Source organism: Haliotis rubra, unplaced genomic scaffold (assembly GCF_003918875.1).
Source record: "Haliotis rubra isolate DU_JTF1 unplaced genomic scaffold, ASM391887v1 Scf235, whole genome shotgun sequence".
NCBI lineage: Eukaryota > Metazoa > Mollusca > Gastropoda > Lepetellida > Haliotidae > Haliotis > Haliotis rubra.
In genome coordinates this window covers 480,752-496,874 of record NW_025766392.1, presented here as the reverse complement: position 1 = coordinate 496,874, position 16,123 = coordinate 480,752, and the positions used below count along the sequence as shown (strand labels likewise).

General features: G+C 40.7%; 1 protein-coding gene across 1 annotated transcript; it reads left to right on the top strand.

Moving 5' to 3' along the window:
* The first annotated feature begins 11,929 nt into the window (after positions 1-11,929).
* LOC124278314 (CCN family member 2-like) lies at positions 11,930-15,821 on the top strand. The gene is made up of 3 exons (XM_046714031.1): positions 11,930-12,087; positions 13,704-13,815; positions 15,577-15,821. Exons 1-3 carry the CDS (start codon positions 12,003-12,005, stop codon positions 15,701-15,703), a joined length of 324 nt encoding a protein of 107 aa, XP_046569987.1. The 5' UTR covers positions 11,930-12,002; the 3' UTR covers positions 15,704-15,821.
* The last annotated feature ends 302 nt before the right edge of the window (positions 15,822-16,123 follow it).

Below are 16,123 nucleotides of genomic sequence, written 5' to 3'. Positions count from 1 at the left end.
AACTTTGAGCTAAGTAGGTTTTTAAGTTTATACAGGTTAGGAAAATTATAATAGTGTGCACTGATGAACTTTGATCTATAGTTTGGCATGAAATGCCTGTGGACCAGGTTTTTTGTAAATATCTCTTCATCCAATGACCCAATCGATCTCAAACTGTGCAAGTGGATGTTTTGTCAGACAACCTAATCACATTGTAAATCACCGATTTTATGCATTTGTATTAAAGAATCTGTATATGTAACTGTCAACAAAATAAACAGCAGAACGCAGACTGATTGCAGAGGGAGGGAGCCAATGACCTGTAACAGCGGCAGTGTTGGGTCATAAAGGTCAACGTTCGTAATGTAGGTCAGCTATGTACGTGACAGGTATGAAGAGGTGTCACAGGTCGTGAATAGGGTAAGGTGGGTGCCAACTGTTAACCATCATACGGAGTCTGTTTCTCTGAGTTGTTCAACATTAACCACAAAACCCATTAGTGAGAATTATTCTGTAGGTTAAAATCTTGAAATTTGTAATGTTAATGTCATATTTTGTTTATGCAGTACCTAAGTGGAAATGCATTTAAAGAACACAGAAAGTATATTGACACTAAATCATTAATCGGACCACCTATGGTTAGAACTGAACAACTGTTAAAGCCCCGTTCCCTCGGACACAAGCACACACAATCATGCACACTCATTGAAGAAAAGATAGAATGACGACAAAAGTGTTATGTTTTGATGTCGTTCACATTCCAAATTAAGCAATGCATGTCTAATAGCTTTAAGCATATAGATAGTTAATATTTATATTTTCATGATACTTTTATGTGAAATGAGTGTTTCATGTTACACTATAAGTCGTTGGAATTAGTCAGTGCTGTCATTGTTAAAAGAAGTTATATTTCTTTGAGCATATCTGGCTGTATACTATTATTATCGGTAAATATAAGAACAGAATTAAACTGAATCAAGTTCACTCCATTCATCCACAGAGGAGTCATCAGTGTCCAGACGAATGACAACTGGATTAACTGTTTGCTCCTTCAAGCCATCTTTGAGCCAGTACTCTTTCTCCACCTTCTTGACATGTTCAACACATGCATGCCAGCGTGCAATATCAATGTCACATATAGCAGTGTTGACAATGTGCTTGACATCATTCAACTTGAATGATTGATTTTTCCGGGCCACTGTACTTTTAAGGTCTCCCCAGATAAGTTCGATTGGGTTGAGATCACAGTGGTACGGTGGTAATCTCAAGACCTTATGGCCGTGTTGGCGTAGCATGTTGTCAACGTTATATGTGGGTGGAGGTTTGTTAGGTTTAATCAAAGAGTACAACTGTGGTATAGTGGCCTTAATTGAAAATTGTATATTGTTATTTGTTAGCCATTGCTGCATATCTGACTTCTTTGTATTGAAAGTTGGGCAGCTATTGTTTGGATCTCGAACACTGTGATAGGGAGCATTGTCCATGACAACAAGACTTTTGTAAGGCAGAGCTGGCAACAATTGTTCCTCAACATACTGTGTGAAAACCGTTGAGTTCATTTCTGTATGATAGTCCCTACCATCTGTGCTCTTTGACCGAAATACCAGATCACACCCAGGTAGGAATCCACGGTGGAACCAGCATGAAGAACGATTAAACGTTCACCTTTGCCTGTTGGTATTGTCCTACCATCACTGGGATCAGTGGGTAGCCACGGTCTGGCAGCAGTATGGTTTGCATGGACCCAGGTCTCATCCGGATATATAGGTTCGAACCCATCCTCTCTTGCCTGCTTAATTTCTCTCAGATAGTTACACCTTATTTTCACAATTTCAGATCTCTCACACATTACAAGTTTCTGGTTTGCTACCTTCTTGTACTTGTATCCAAATTTGAGCAGTAGTTTGATTAGCATAAACCTAGAAACATTAATGTGGTGATCCTCTGCAAGGATGTGTTTTAACTTTCTTGTGGACAGGTGTTCATTTCTAGCAAATAGCCGGCGAATGACATCTCTGATGACCCTGATGTCAAAAGAATCTATCTTTGGATGCCTACCTTTTTGTACAAGGTTTTGTTTATTGGTTGTTGGTTTATTTTTCACAATTTTTAGCACGATGTTCTTTTTCATGCCAAGAGCAAAGGTTGTACGTTTCATGTAATCCGACACCTTATAAATCGGTTTGCTACGTTTAAAAAAAAATTCAACACATTTCTAATTAAACGTTTAGCATCATCTGAATAAGCTTTTATGATGACAGCTAGAAGTAGTCAATGTGAATGATCCAAACAGTCTATCACTGTGCAGTGCACAGGTAACTATCATGAACTGCACGTGCATTTAACACTGCCGCTGTTACAGGTCATTGGCTCCCTCCCTCTGCAATCAGTCTGCGTTCTGCTGTTTATTTTGTTGACAGTTACATATACAGATTCTTTAATACAAATGCATAAAATCGGTGATTTACAATGTGATTAGGTTGTCTGACAAAACATCCACTTGCACAGTTTGAGATCGATTGGGTCATTGGATGAAGAGATATTTACAAAAAACCTGGTCCACAGGCATTTCATGCCAAACTATAGGTACTGTAAAGGCTGAACATCGGAATGAAATTCGTCAGCAATAACAGACGAATTACAAAGAGGGCATGTCCTCTTATCGCGTGGTATATTATACCAACGACCGGGTTAACCCATTAAGGGTTTCTATTGTACACTGGCATTATTAAACGGAAGGACATGCTTGTAACTCGTGCTTTTGCAAACGATGTATGTTTCCTATAGTGAGAACCTCATAACATTTGTACTAGACTACCCTGGTCTGACTGTAGTGATGTAACTCATAACAGTTGCACAGGGCTAGCCTGATCTGGCCGTAGTAAGGTACCCTATAACAGTTGCACAGGGCTAGCCTGATCTGACCATAGTGAGGTTATCTTGTTACAGTTGTACAGGACTAGCCTGATCTGACTGTAATTGGGTTATCTTGTTACAGTTGTACATGACTAGCCTGATCTGACTGTAATGAGGTTATCTTGTTACAGTTGTACAGGACTAGCCTGATCTGACTGTAATGAGGTTACCTCACTACAGTTGTATAGGACTAGCCTGATCTGACTGTAATGAGGTTATCTTGTTACAGTTGTACAGGACTAGCCTGATCTGACTGTAATGAGGTTACCTCACTACAGTTGTACAGGACTAGCCTGATCTGACTGTAATGAGGTTATCCCTTAACAGTTGTACAGGACCAGCCGTATGTAGCATAATGAGGTTATCCCATAGAGAGAGTGAGTTAATACTTAACGTCACATCGGCAATATCTCAGCCATATCGTGACGAAAACAATTTATACAATAAAAAATTAAAACATTTGGAGAGTAAAGCCTGTCGACAATTGACAGTAAAAATACTAGAGTATCACATATATGAACATAAAACTAGCATGTAAAACTAAAAGATTTTAATCAAAGTGGAAAATACAATATAAAACACTGAAGGTAGATCACCATACTAGGAACCATGGGGACTTACATTACTTTTGCTACCTGCATGGACCCTAGCTGGATTTACACCATCCCTTCAGCCGCTGGCGATTGTAGGAAAATGTAGCCAGCAGTTAAAAGAACAAAGATACTACGTTTAAAATATAGTAAATGTTCATTTTACTTCGAACGTTTTGGGACTTACGTACCCTCTCAGGAGGACAATAATTTTACAGTACTTTAACCCCCTTTGAGGGTACAGCCACTAACAATCTAAGTTACTAATCTAAATTACCAATCTTTAAAATAAGTCTATTTACAAAATACATTAATCCGAATTCATCAAACAAATCAATTTCTTTAAAAAAACCCAATAATTCAATGATAATTAACATTTGTAAAAAGATCCTTCATCATTTTTACATTGATATATTTATCCCTTATGATGAAGAATTCAACACAGTCAAGCAGGACATGCTTGACCGTGGTTCACTCATCACAAGGGATACAAAACGGAGGATCTTCACCTTTTAATAGGTATTTGTGAGTATAACGCGTATGGCCAATGCGACATCGTCGCATAATGACCTCCTCAAATCTGGACTGACAACCCAAGTAGGTGTAACCAATATAAGGTTTTATTTCAGGTAATTTGTTAATACCTACTTGGGTGTCCCACTTCTTCTGCATCAGATCACGGATGTAAGTTCTAATGCTAGCTTTGTAATCAGAGTAGGGAATAAGAAGTGGTGTCACAGATTTATTGAGTGCTGCCTTAGCAGCAAGATCAAAAGACGACGTCGCATTGGCCAGTAGCAAGCTCATTATACAATTCAATAATTTCAATCAAAAGTGGATGTTTACAAGAAAGTTTTTAATAGCCTGAAGACACGAAAGAGAATCGGAAAAGATGATGTATTGTTTATATTTACGGTGTTTATTTATATATTTAAGAGCTGTTAATATGGCGTTAGCTTCTGCTGTGAAAATAGAGGTTTCATTTGGTAGTCGAGAAGATATTGTTTGGGATCCAATGACAGTGGCACAAGCAACTACGCCACAATCCTTGGATCCATCTGTAAATAAGGATTTGTATGTATTATATTTATTTTTTAATTGATTATATTCTTGTTTATATTGTAATTCATTAGTTTCTGCTTTCATAAACTTAGTCAGTGCGAGGTCACTGACTGTAATGAGGTTATCTTGTTACAGTTGTACAGGACTAATATGATCTGACTGTAATGAGGTTATCTTGTTACAGTTGTACAGATAGACTAGCCTGATCTGACTGTAAAGAGGTTATCTTGTTACAGTTGTACAGGACTAGCCTGATCTGACTGTAAAGAGGTTATCTTGTTACAGTTGTACAGGACTAGCCTGATCTGACTGTAAAGAGGTTACCTCACTACAGTTGTACAGGACTAGCCTGATCTGACTGTAATGAGGTTATCTTGTTACAGTTGTACAGGACTAGCCTGATCTGACTGTAAAGAGGTTACCTCACTACAGTTGTACAGGACTAGCCTGATCTGACTGTAATGAGGTTATCCCTTAACAGTTGTACAAGACCAGCCTGATGTAGCATAATGAGGTTATCTCATAAGTGAGAGAGTGAGTTAATATTTAACGTCATATCGGCAATATCTCAGCCATATCGTGACGAAAACAATTTATACAATAAAAAATGAAAACATTTGGAGAGTAAAACCTGTCGACGATTGACAGTAAAAATACTAGGGTATCACATATATGAACATAAAACTAGCATGTAAAACTAAAAGATTTTAATCAAAGAAGACAATACAATATAAAACACTGAAGGTAGATCACCATACTAGGAACCATGGGGACTTACATTACTTTTGCTACCTGCATGGACCCTAGCTGGATTTACACCATCCCTTCAGCCCTGGCGATGGTAGGAAGATTTAGCCGAAGTTAGAATCACAAAAATACTACGATTAAAAAGTATGGTTGAGCGGAATTGACTTTGAAAGTGTTTGGGACTTACCTACCCTCTCAGGAGGACAATAATGTTACAATACTTGAACCCCTTTCGAGGATACAGCCACTAACAATCGCAGTTGCTAATTCATACTACCATGTTTAAAATGCCATTTATCTATTTACAAAACATATTATTCCAAATTTATGCAATAATTCTATTTCCTTTAAAAATTCAATTATTAAAGGATAATTAACTCTGCTTTGAGACAACGATAAACCATTTAAAGTCACCATTTTACAACTAGTAAAACAAGAAACAACTGTTGTAGAGTGTGTAAAATTGTAAAAGAATCTTTGATTTTGTGAAAAAGTGTTAAGGAACATCTAAAATGATCTTTGTAAAAATATTTGCTTGCAAAGTAACATTTTTCCATTTTCTGTTTACACATAGCAATATCAATCGCAAAAATGTAGCAATATTCAAGCAGTATTTGCATCCATTTCACGTGTAGAATCATTCTATATGGTACAAAGAGAGAATAGAATGCATGATATGATACACAAGTACGAGAAATATGCCACGATTAACAGCTGAAGAGAGAGAAAGAGCCATTGAGATGGTGCAGATGGGGTCGACATACAATGCTGTTGCCAACGCCCTCTGATGCCACCTTATCAGGGTTATAAGACTTATTCAACGCTACAGACAGACTGGGGTCACCGTAGACAGACCAAGAAGTTGACGTCCACGCATCACAACGATAGCTGAAGATAGGTACCTCCGTCATTACGGAAGGAGGTTTGGCGCTTAGTGTATGCACTTTACTAATACTGATCAATTTGATTTGTCCCACCCAGGGTGCTACTACAAGACAGTCATCCACCAGCAGGGCGAGCAGTGGTTGGAGGGTGTGACTACATATGCACGTGTATCGACGCTTCGATTGGGGAATACCAATGCCTTCCTGCGTAAGTGTACATCTGGTGTCATGTGTTTATGTGTATGCCACGGGTCATGTACAAGATAGAAATTGAGACTGTGTGTTGAAAGATCCAAATCCGTTCGTAATGACATAACTCATTTTCAGTGATCTGTTCATGCACTTTCCACCTCCATATTACTTTTATCGCCAATTGAATCTGTTTTGTCGGATGATCGAGACTAGTTATTCCTTGGCGTTGTCGTGTAATGTTTTCATCATTCGATTATAATTTTGCGATTCCTTATAAAGCTTGAGAAGTTATTACGTACACAAGATACTTCTGTTTATTGCCTTAAATAGTATTATGGACGTTTATTGAATAGTTGCTCACCTATCTCGGTAAAATCATATATTTTCCCCAGATCAGCCCATCAAAATTGTTGTCTCTAAGTTCCCTGTCCACCAGCATGTCTGTGTCGAAAACGGAAGTGAATGAGCATTTTGGAATGAAAATTATATGCGTCCACCCAACATTGTAAATATATTTCGTAACCTGCTGTTTAGGTGTTTTATTCCAGTTTATTGATTCAAAATCCCACGCATTGTGTTCAGTTTTGGGACCAAATTTCGCTCAGGGTTCACCAGGCATGACTTCCTGTTGCGGGTAAGTCAGATCGTGACGGGGAGGCATATTGATCAATACCGAGTGAAAGATTAAGACACCGATCCACAAAGCGTTCGTAACGTTACGATCTATCGTAACTCTACAGTTTACCATTGGCTTTAGAATGTCGTATACTGAGTCAAAAACTTCACAAAATGTAAAAATTTGAAAAATAATGAATAATTTTTCTCTGATGATACATCTATGTATCCGAAATGGGATCCCTATCTTTCGACTCTAGAAAAACGTTAGCAAAACCCTCTCAAACCCATCCATTCGTCGTGCAAATGACGTTGAGTGCCAAATCAGGTTTGCACGTGCAGTCGATCACGTGATCTTCGCATCGAAGTTTTCTTCATATGCACGTGTTTGCATTGGCCTCAAGAATTGAAAAACACTTTTAAACCACAGTTCTAACGGTACTTGAAATGCCACGATTGTCAAATGTGCAACGTAAACGTGCCGTTGGCATGTTGCAAGCGGGAAGATCAGTTACTGACGTCGCAAGAGCAATGGGATGCAGCCGTCGTACTGTGTATGACTTGCGAGGTCGTCTACAACAAACTGGCACCACTTCTGATCGCCCAAGGTCGGGTCGTCCACGTGTGACGTCACGAGCAGAAGACCGTCAAATCGTCCTACGTCACCTACGTGACAGATTTCTGCCGGCTACACGAACCAGGGCTGAGATGTTTAGAGGTCGACTGTCCTCACAGACCATTCGAAATCGGTTGCGGGCTGCCAATCTCCATTCTCGACGTCCATATCGTGGGCCAATATTGACGCCGTTTCATCAACGTCAACGTCTGTTGTGGGCCCAACGTCACCTCCGATGGACCAATAGACTGGAATCGAGTCGTCTTTAGCGATGAATCCAGGTTTACCCTCAGATTCGCGGACGGCAGGCATAGAGTCTGGAGACGACGTCGTGAACGGTATGCCCAATGTTGTGTACAGGAAGTCGACATATTCGGGGGCGGAAGTTGCATGGTGTGGGGTGCTTTCTGTGGGAACAACCGTTCCCGACTTCTGGTCATCCGTGGAAACCTCACAGCTGCTGCTTACCGCGACCAGGTGCTCACCCCCTGAACTCGTTCCTTTCATGGCGGCTCAGGGCCCAGGTCTACAGTTCCAGCATGATAATGCTCGGCCGCATACCGCGATGTTGACACGAAATTTCCTTCAAAACGCTGGAATCAACGTCATGGACTGGCCATCGAGGTCCCCTGACCTTAATCCAATAGAGCACGTTTGGGATGCACTTGGGAGAAGGCTTCGTGGTCTTAGGAACCAACCTCAGAATTTGCAGGAACTTGGCGCTGCCTTGCAAGAGCAATGGCGTAGAATCCCCAACCACGTGTTCACAAGCATCAGGCAGTCGATGAGGAGACGGTGTTTGGCAGTGGTGAATGCGCGGGGCGGCCATACACGATATTGAACTGAGAAATTTCGCATTTTTATTCTTGTGACTTGACATTCTGTATACCCATGTTTTGGAACGGCGGTGTAGCCTAATGGAACTGATTATGGCACTGTCAGTGTATCGAGTACATCACACAGATCTCAGCAATGAAATAATAACAATTTAACCATCTTACCATCTCTTGTTCTTTTATAGAGCCCTGAAATAAGAATGTGAAGTTTCTTTTTTGACCCAGTATATGTTTTATGTATTTAGACTCCATAGAGAGTTGAAACCGGACATCAATGTAAACAACTGATACGTTAACTTGTTATCGATTCACTGACATCAGACCAGTAGCCACACATCAAAAGTTCAAACATGCGTTGGATCATTTGTAATCAGGAATAAATATAATTGACTAAAATTGGTTCGGCATTATTGCAACGAAATCATATAGTTTTTTGTTAAATTGTCAGGGTCATCTTTCATATTACCCTATTCTTATACTGACGTGTTTACCGATTCCACAGATGTTCTCCGCTGAACCTGCCCCCTCAGTGTCAGCTGCTCGACGCTCCCCCAGGCAAATGTTGTAAAGTGCCACAGTGTCCTGATGGAGTGAAGATCAACTACCCAAAAGGATACGTTCCGCGATAGAGTGATCTCCCTTTGTAATGACAAGGGCGTCACGGGATGATTTTCATTAAGATCGATAAGGGATTTGTCTCCAAGTGATTTTCGAATAATAAATACTCCACTCTGTCATTTATCTCATTTACTTGTTGCCAGTTATTTTGATGGCTTCGGATTTTTCGGCCAGTAGTAGCTTAACATTCAGCGCACTACTCGTATTTCTATAAATTACCTGGGCCCATAGCTTCGTCTGGGGAAATAATGTTACAAGTAACAGGTGTTACGTTGTGTAAGTAGTATCACCGTTGTCAGCGGCGTGTGACGCAATGGTGCTGAAATGGTTATACTGTGGAAACGTTGGCCCATAGCCAGGCCGGACACGGGTTTGATGAAGGGCGGATTGCAACCACTTTCATGTCAACTGCACAATGGATCTACATCTGGTTATGAACTCTGCGAAAATTCTGTTGACAGGATTTCAGGGGAACTTGACATAAACTAGAAATTACGCACTTAATTTCACTTGGCGTCAGTACAGATTTCCCCAGAATGTGCAAGTGCGTGTCCGTGTGCGTATGTGCGTGATACTGTATGTGTAAACGAGAGAACAGAACTGCAATGATAACCTCAATCCATGCGAGATTTCATTGTACAAGAGAATGAATACAGCTTCACAAAAGTGACAAGTTGAAAAAGTGTTAAAACTGTTGAAGCAGCATACACAAAAAGAGGGGTTTTTGGGGGGCTTGGCTGTAATTAGACGGTTGTTGCATGGATGGGGTCTTATTTTGAGACGGATTACTGATAAAAAAAACCCTGAAAATTTAGGAGTCATCCTTGATCCTGAGCTGGATCTTGAAGGACAAGTCAATCATCTCATGCGAGTCTGTTCCCTTCAACTGAGAAATATAGGAGCAATACGAAATCATATGACTAAAAAGAATCAACGGAAATCCTTGTTCTGTCTCTTGTAATGTCTAGATTAGACTATTGTAACGGTTTACTTGCCGGGCTTCGCAAGTGCTAGTTTCAAAGGACAACGGATCCAGAATACTTGTGCAAGAGTAGTTATTCTATGCCCAAAGTCTATTGAGTTTGTACATGACATGCAGGGGGGTCACTTATTTTGTACATAAATTTTAGGGGGAGTCATTCACATTGTACATGCTTCTCCATAAAAATCATCATCATCTCACACACACACACACACACACACACACACACACACACACACACACACACACACACACACACACACACACACACACACACACACACACACACACACACACACACACCTAGCAATATTCCAGCAATATCACGGCAGGGGACACCTGAAATGGGCTTTACACAAGGTACCCATGTTGGGAATCGAACCTGGATCTTCGGCGTGATGAGCGAACGCTTTAACCACAAGACCCCCCACCGCCCCCTGACTTAATAGGAACCACTATGTATTATTTCGCAAATGGCATCGTTCAGATAACGTGAAAGAGACTTCAGCATTATGATAGACGTATACATGTAAACTTAATATTTGTGAAATCCATAAAGACATAAGAATAATCTCTGCTTCCTGTTAGGGATTAAAACTTTCATTATACACTTTCATTTCTGAATGATGAAATACTCATCAATAAACCAGCAGGTCAACATGATAGAACGTTAAATTGATTTAAAATGACAGAACTGAATTTGTCTAAGTCATTTGAGAGCAGGACTAGCCAGATCTAACCGTAATGAGGTTATCTTATAACAGTTGTACAGGACTAGCGAGATCTGACCGGAGTGAGGTTATCTCATAACAGTTGTACAGGACTAGCCAGATCTGACCGTAGTAAGGTATCTCATAACAGTTGTACAGGACTAGCCAGATCTGACCGGAGTGAGGTTATCTCATAACAGTTGTACAGGACTAGCCTGATCTGACCGGAGTGAGGTTATCTCATAACAGTTGTACAGGACTAGCCTGATCTGACCGTAGTAAGGTTATCTCAGTACAGTTGTACAGGACTAGCCTGATCTCATTGTAGTGTCGTGCCCAATAGAAACTGTACAGGAATAACTTGATCAGACCGTAATAAGCTACCCCTTAACAGTTGGTCGGGTTTGACTGATCTGGCAGTACAAAGTACGCTATTACGATTGTCCAATACTACTCTAATCTGACCGCTTTAAGTAAGGGAGAGTGCAGTCTGGAACAATAAATGACTACAGAGAGATACCCTCCTTCTGATAAGACACGCTATGTCAGCTATCTTCCATGCCCTACTCACGTGACTCGACGATATCTTCAGGTATAAAAAGGACTTCATTTGTCCTGGAAAATAACGTTCCAATGTCAGGATATATTTAGTTTTTGTTTCAGTTTGGACAGTAGACTGAAATGTATACCCTTCTGGACACCATGTTTTTAAGAATCGAGCAAGCTGTATTTACCAATACTTCAAAGAGCTTAATACTCTTTCTCAGATGTTATTCAATCAAAGTTTCAACATGCAAGGCCTCAGTAAAGCTTTCAAAAGGTTTTATGTTGGACATGTTTTCGCATCAGTGACAACAACAATGCCCAGAAAAGTTTACTTGCCTTTGCGTGTGTTTGTTACGGGTACCACGGGTAAGGTAAGATACACTCCCGTTTTCTGATTGTGACTCATAAACACATGCTCGCACGGAATCGTATAATCGACTCTTGGTTTGGCAAAGATTAGTTGTGAATCCCTTGACAAGTTTCCTTCTGAAAGAATCTGAAGAAATTTCCTTAGCATATTTTCGTGCTAATATCTGTGTTGGCCATGTTTATCAGTTGCATATAAAATTTCATAAAACAATAAGGTCAGCACGATAAGGTCTATTTTCTGTCACTGCATGCATACCTAGATAATACAGTAGTCAATCCTGTCGTTATAAAAGACGGCGTAAGTGACGACGAGGCAATCCGGAGCTGTTGGTCAAGCGACATGGTTGGAAAGATAGCGCTGATTCTTGTTGCTGTTGCAACCGTCACCTATTCTGCCAGCGTCAATGTCGTAAGGCAGACAACGGGTAGGTGTCTTTTTCTAATTAACTGGGGAGGTGGGGCACCCTAGTGTTAAAAGCGTTCGCTCGTCACGCTGAAGACCCCGGTTCGATTCCCCTCATGGATTCTATGTGTGAAGCCCATTTATGGTGTCCCCCGCCGTGCTATTGCTATACACCCATTATATATTGTGGCTGAAAATGAAACCAAATATACATGTATTTCGAAAGCGGATGTATTTTACCGTTGTTCTGAACATTGAGAGTTTCGGTGACTGATTAAAATACTCATTAGCGTTTTGATAACGGTAGTAATCTTTTGGTCAGACCCAAGTTTGAAGTGTATGTTATGCCCTGACCTGCAGTTTACGTAACGCCAGAGTCGGTTGTTTGTTTCTGGGATAGCAAGGCAGCCTATCAGACGGGGTTGATATCATGGACACTTTATGACATCTGAGTACAATGACATAGTTCACACAGATTTCTTTCACGTACACTTAGGAGATAAACATCATGTGTTGGCGAATTTCCGGGTGTTATTGAGTATTTGAAGCACGGGAATTCATTTAGAACCGACGGCGTCAGCCGGAGGTTTCAAATGAAATATTCCCATGCTTCAAATACTCAGTAATACCCCGGAACTTCGCCAACACATGATGTTTATCAACATTGTAAACACAAAAGTAAACCAAAAGGTCTACACACGTTTTGTGTCTGCACTCATTGACATCGAGTACGGGTACAGCAGTGAAATGTCATCAGCCGGCCGTTTCGGCTGTCTCCCATGGTAGCATCTGGAACTGTTCATTTGTGACGTCATTCGGACTTTACGTCACAATATGATTTTAATGACGTCATCACAGCTAACGACGTAACAATACAATGGTGTGAGCGATGTTTGTATGTATTAATACGCAGCGAATTTCCGGGAATCGAATACCATTTGATCACGTTTTTCAACCAATCAGATGAAAGAACACAGTGACTTTTGGTTTACAATGAACCGCGATTGAAGCTAGATGTTCTCTTCAAGTCAGATGTTTCTGATGTTCGTGGTGTTAGGAACGTAATTTCAGAAACGGCATCTGAGAAGGCCGTGCACATTATTGCCAGGCAGTACCTTGAGCAAACAGTCTGTGGTTTAAGATCAGCTGGGAACATTGTATTCACACAATTGGAATATTTTAATTAATTGATAAATATATTTAATACTCGACCCTCTTACACTCGCTTTCGCGTATTATATTTGTTGTTTTTTCTGTTGCATAACCCTGTACTCAGCAGTATTCTATTATATGCAGGTAGTCTGTAAATAATCCAGTCTGGACCACACAATCCTGTGATCAACATCATGAACATCGATCTTCGCAGTAGGGATACGATGCCATGTGTTCTTGCATTAGATACGTTATGAAGTACATTCACTGCTATGAGTGAGTGAGTGAGGATGATTGTTCCAGCAATATCACGGAGGAGGGCATCAGAAATGTCACTCGCGATGCGTTCAGTAATCTGTGTGTAGCGTATTCTGTTTAGGCCTTTAGTAAAAACTCACTACCGGGAGGACAGGACTGGGTATTCTGTTGCAGTGACGTTCCATATTAACTTTACTAATACCGATCAATTTGATTTGTCCCACCCAGGGTGCTTCTACAAGTCAGTCACCCACCAGCAGGACGAGCAGTGGTTGGACGGGTGTGACTACAAATGCACGTGTGTCGACGCTTCTATTGGGAAATACCAATGCAGTACTGTGTAAGTGTACATGATATATCATGTGTCCACGTGTATGCCAGGAGTCATGTCCAAGGTAGAAACTGAGACTGTTATGAAAGATCGAAATCCGTTCGTAATGATATAACTCATTTTCAGTGATCTGTTCATGCAGTTGCCACCGCTATATTACCTTTTGCTGCAAATTGAATCTGTTTTGTCGGATAATCGAGACTAGTTATTCTTTGGCTTTGACGTTATATTTGTTCATCATTTAATTAAACTTTTTGCGATTCCTTATAAAGCTTGGTAAGTTATTAAGTACACAAGATACTTCTGTATATTGCCTTATACAGTATCATGGCCGTTTATTGAATAGTTGCTCACCAATCTCGGTTATATCAGAAATTTTCCCAGATCAGCTCATAGAAATTGTTGCCTCTAATTTCCTTGCCCAGTAGCATGTTTGTGTCGAAAACGGAAGTGAATGAGCATTTCGGAATGAAGATTTAAAAGCCTTCACCCAGCATTGTGAATATTTCGTAACCTGCTGTCTAGGTGTTTTATTCCAGCTATACCTTTGTTGCCATGGTTTCATTTCTCCGTCACCAGACTAAGTGCACATGCCGGTAATCGACACCGATTATTGATTCAAAATCCCACGCATCGTGTTCAATTTTTGGGCCAAATTTCACTAAGGGGTTACCAGGCATGACTTCCTGTTGCGGGTTAGTCACATCGTGACGGTGAGGCATATTGATCAATACAGAGTGAAAGATCTAGGTCCCGATCCACAAAGCGTTCGTAACGTTACGACCTGTCGTAACTCTACAGTTTACAATTGGCTTTAGGATGTCGTAGCGCTACGAACGCTTCGTTGATCGGGAAGCTGACCCCATCTGTCCTTAGGCCAAGGGATCTAGAGGACATGTTAATTACAAAATTCTGCTGCAAGATTGATTACACGCAAGCGACGCACTGACCACACTACTCCAGTTCTCTCCATCGGTTGCCAGGTCAGCAGTGAATCTTCTATAATATCCTGTTACTGACTCATAGAGCCCTCTACAGGGAAAACAGACCTCTCTACCTTAAAGAGCCCATCAGTATCTACAAGCGATTGAGACCTCTACGCTCCTCTGGGTCCCGTTCCTCAAAGCGACCGTAGCGCTTAGGTGATCGTAACTCCCATACTTTAACATAGACTTACGACAGTCGTAGCGCTACGATCGCTTTGAGGAACGGGGCCCTGATCAGTTCCTTTTGCCCCAGCCAGTAACCACAAGCAAAATAGGTCACAGAGCCTTCTCCACTGTTGCACCTCAATTATGGAACACTTCACCATCAGAACTCAAAGCCACCATCTGTGAATCTACTTTCAAAAGCCTAATTAAAACTTTTCTGTTCAGAAAATATTTGACATTTTGCTCTTTCACTCTACTGACTCCTAGATATGCGCCAGTGAGCAACTAGACAGATGGATACAAGGCGGTATACAAGTGAATTATTATTATTATATTTGTTCTATGTATATCGACTCCATAGAGATAGAAACCGGATATCAATGTAAACAATTTAAATATTAACTTGTTATCGATCAACTGACATCAGACTGTGACCAATTAGCCATACATGAATAGTTCAGTCATGTGTTGAATCATTTGTAATCAGGAATAGATCTAATGTAATTGACTAAATTGCTTCGGCATTATCACAACGAAATCATATAGTTCTTTGTTAAATTGTCAGGGTCTTCTTTCATATTACCCTATTCTTATTCTGTCGTGTTTACCGATTCCACAGATGTCTTCAGTGGAACCTGCCCCCTCAGTGTCAGCTGCTCGACGCTCCCCCAGGCAAATGTTGTAAAGTGCCACAGTGTCCTGAAGGATGGAAGATCAACTACCCAGAAGGATACGTTCCGCTATAGAGTGATCTCCTTTTGTAACACCGACAATGGCATCACGTGATGATGTTTCATGAAGGTCGATAAGGGATTTGTCTCCAAGTGATTTTCGAATAATAAATTAAATACTCCACTCTGTCAATTATCTCATTTACTTGTTGCCAGTTATTTTGATGGCTTCAGATTTAGTAGCTTAACATTCAGCGCACTACTCGAATTTCTATAATTACCTGGGCCCATAGCTTCGTCTGGGGAAATAATGTTACAAGAAACAGGTGTTACGTTGTCTAAGTAGTATCACCATTGTCAGCGGCGTGTGAAGCAATGGTGCTGAAATGGTGATACTGTGAAAAACGTTGGCCCATAGCCAGGCCGGACATGGGTTTAATGAAGGGCGGATTGCAACCACTTTCATGTCAACTGCACAATGGATCTACATCTGGT